The 1018-nt window shown below is 73.9% G+C and overlaps 1 protein-coding gene across 1 annotated transcript; it reads right to left on the bottom strand.

Annotated features, from left to right (window-relative positions):
* Window positions 1-10: 10 nt before the first annotated feature.
* On the bottom strand, window positions 11-809 carry LOC101636411 (chloride intracellular channel protein 3; the record flags this gene model as incomplete). Its single annotated transcript, XM_004695787.2, has 3 exons — window positions 444-809; window positions 246-371; window positions 11-155 (listed from the first exon to the last, which is right to left on the bottom strand). Coding segments are annotated over exons 1-3 (558 nt in total), but the record flags the coding sequence as incomplete, so codon positions are not given.
* Between the last annotated feature and the right edge of the window lie 209 nt (window positions 810-1018).

Raw genomic sequence — 1018 nt, 5'->3', positions numbered from 1 at the left:
AGACCGGTCCAGCCGCCGCCCCGCCCCCCACGCCCCGCCGCGCCTCACCGTCGTCCTGCGCGGGCGCGGGGTTCTTGATGAACGCGGAGAACCTCTGGAAGACGTCGCTGCCCGCGGCGCTGGACTCCCTGTAGCGGGGCGCCAGGCTGGGGAATCTGAGGGCGCAGGGGCTGGTCAGAACCCGGCCCCGCCCTGCCTGCCCGGGGCCTGCTGCCCTCCCGGCCCCCTCGCCCGCCCGGCCTCACTCGGGAGGGCCCAGCCTCTCCTCCAGGAACTCCTCGATCTGCAGCGTGTCCGTCTTGGCATCGCCGTCCCAGAGCAGGATGGGCAGCTGGGAGCCGGGCGCGAAGTCCTTCAGCACATCCAGGGACCTGTGGGCGCGAGGCAGGCGGGCAGGCGGCTGGCTGGTGGGCACGGCCTGGGGAGCCACGGGGGGGGCTCACCTGCGGGTGTCCACGGTGGTGAGCGTGAAGGGCACTCCCTTGAGCAGCAGGATCATGAAGAGCCGCTGGCAGGACGGGCAGTGCCCCACGCTCTCGCCGTCCTCACTGGCCTGGGGAGGGCGGGGGTCAGCGCCGAGCAGGCCAGGGGCGCCGCCTCCCGACTGGCGAAGCGGCCCTGAGGGCTCTTGCCCGGGCCCCCAGAGGCGGGAGGGGGCAGAGCGGCGCTGCCTGGGGCCCGAGAGGACCTGGGGCACAGGGCGGGATCGCGGGCGCGCCCCAGGCCTCATCTCCAGAGCCTGGCCCCAGCCAGCCCGGGCTCCCCGCACACGCTCTTCGGGTGGGGTGGGCCGCAGAGCTGCTTTCTGACTGACTCACCTGCCAGGCCGGGCAATGAGGCTGGCAGCACCCGCAAGCCCCCCCCCGAGGGGCGCCAGGCTGGCAGCGGCCCCAGGACCCCACAGCCGCCAATCACCACCGGGCCTTGTGAGCTGTCTGCTCCCCTTCTCCCTCCTGCTACCCCTTCAGCCGGCTCTCAAGGCTGCTGGGTCCCCCAGGGAAGGCCCACGCCTTAGGAG

This window comes from Condylura cristata, unplaced genomic scaffold (assembly GCF_000260355.1).
Source record: "Condylura cristata isolate star-nosed mole 26May11 unplaced genomic scaffold, ConCri1.0 scaffold00379, whole genome shotgun sequence".
In the NCBI taxonomy this organism is placed as follows: domain Eukaryota; kingdom Metazoa; phylum Chordata; class Mammalia; order Eulipotyphla; family Talpidae; genus Condylura; species Condylura cristata.
Note: the sequence above shows the minus strand (reverse complement) of the source record. Positions and strands in the feature narration are given on the sequence as shown.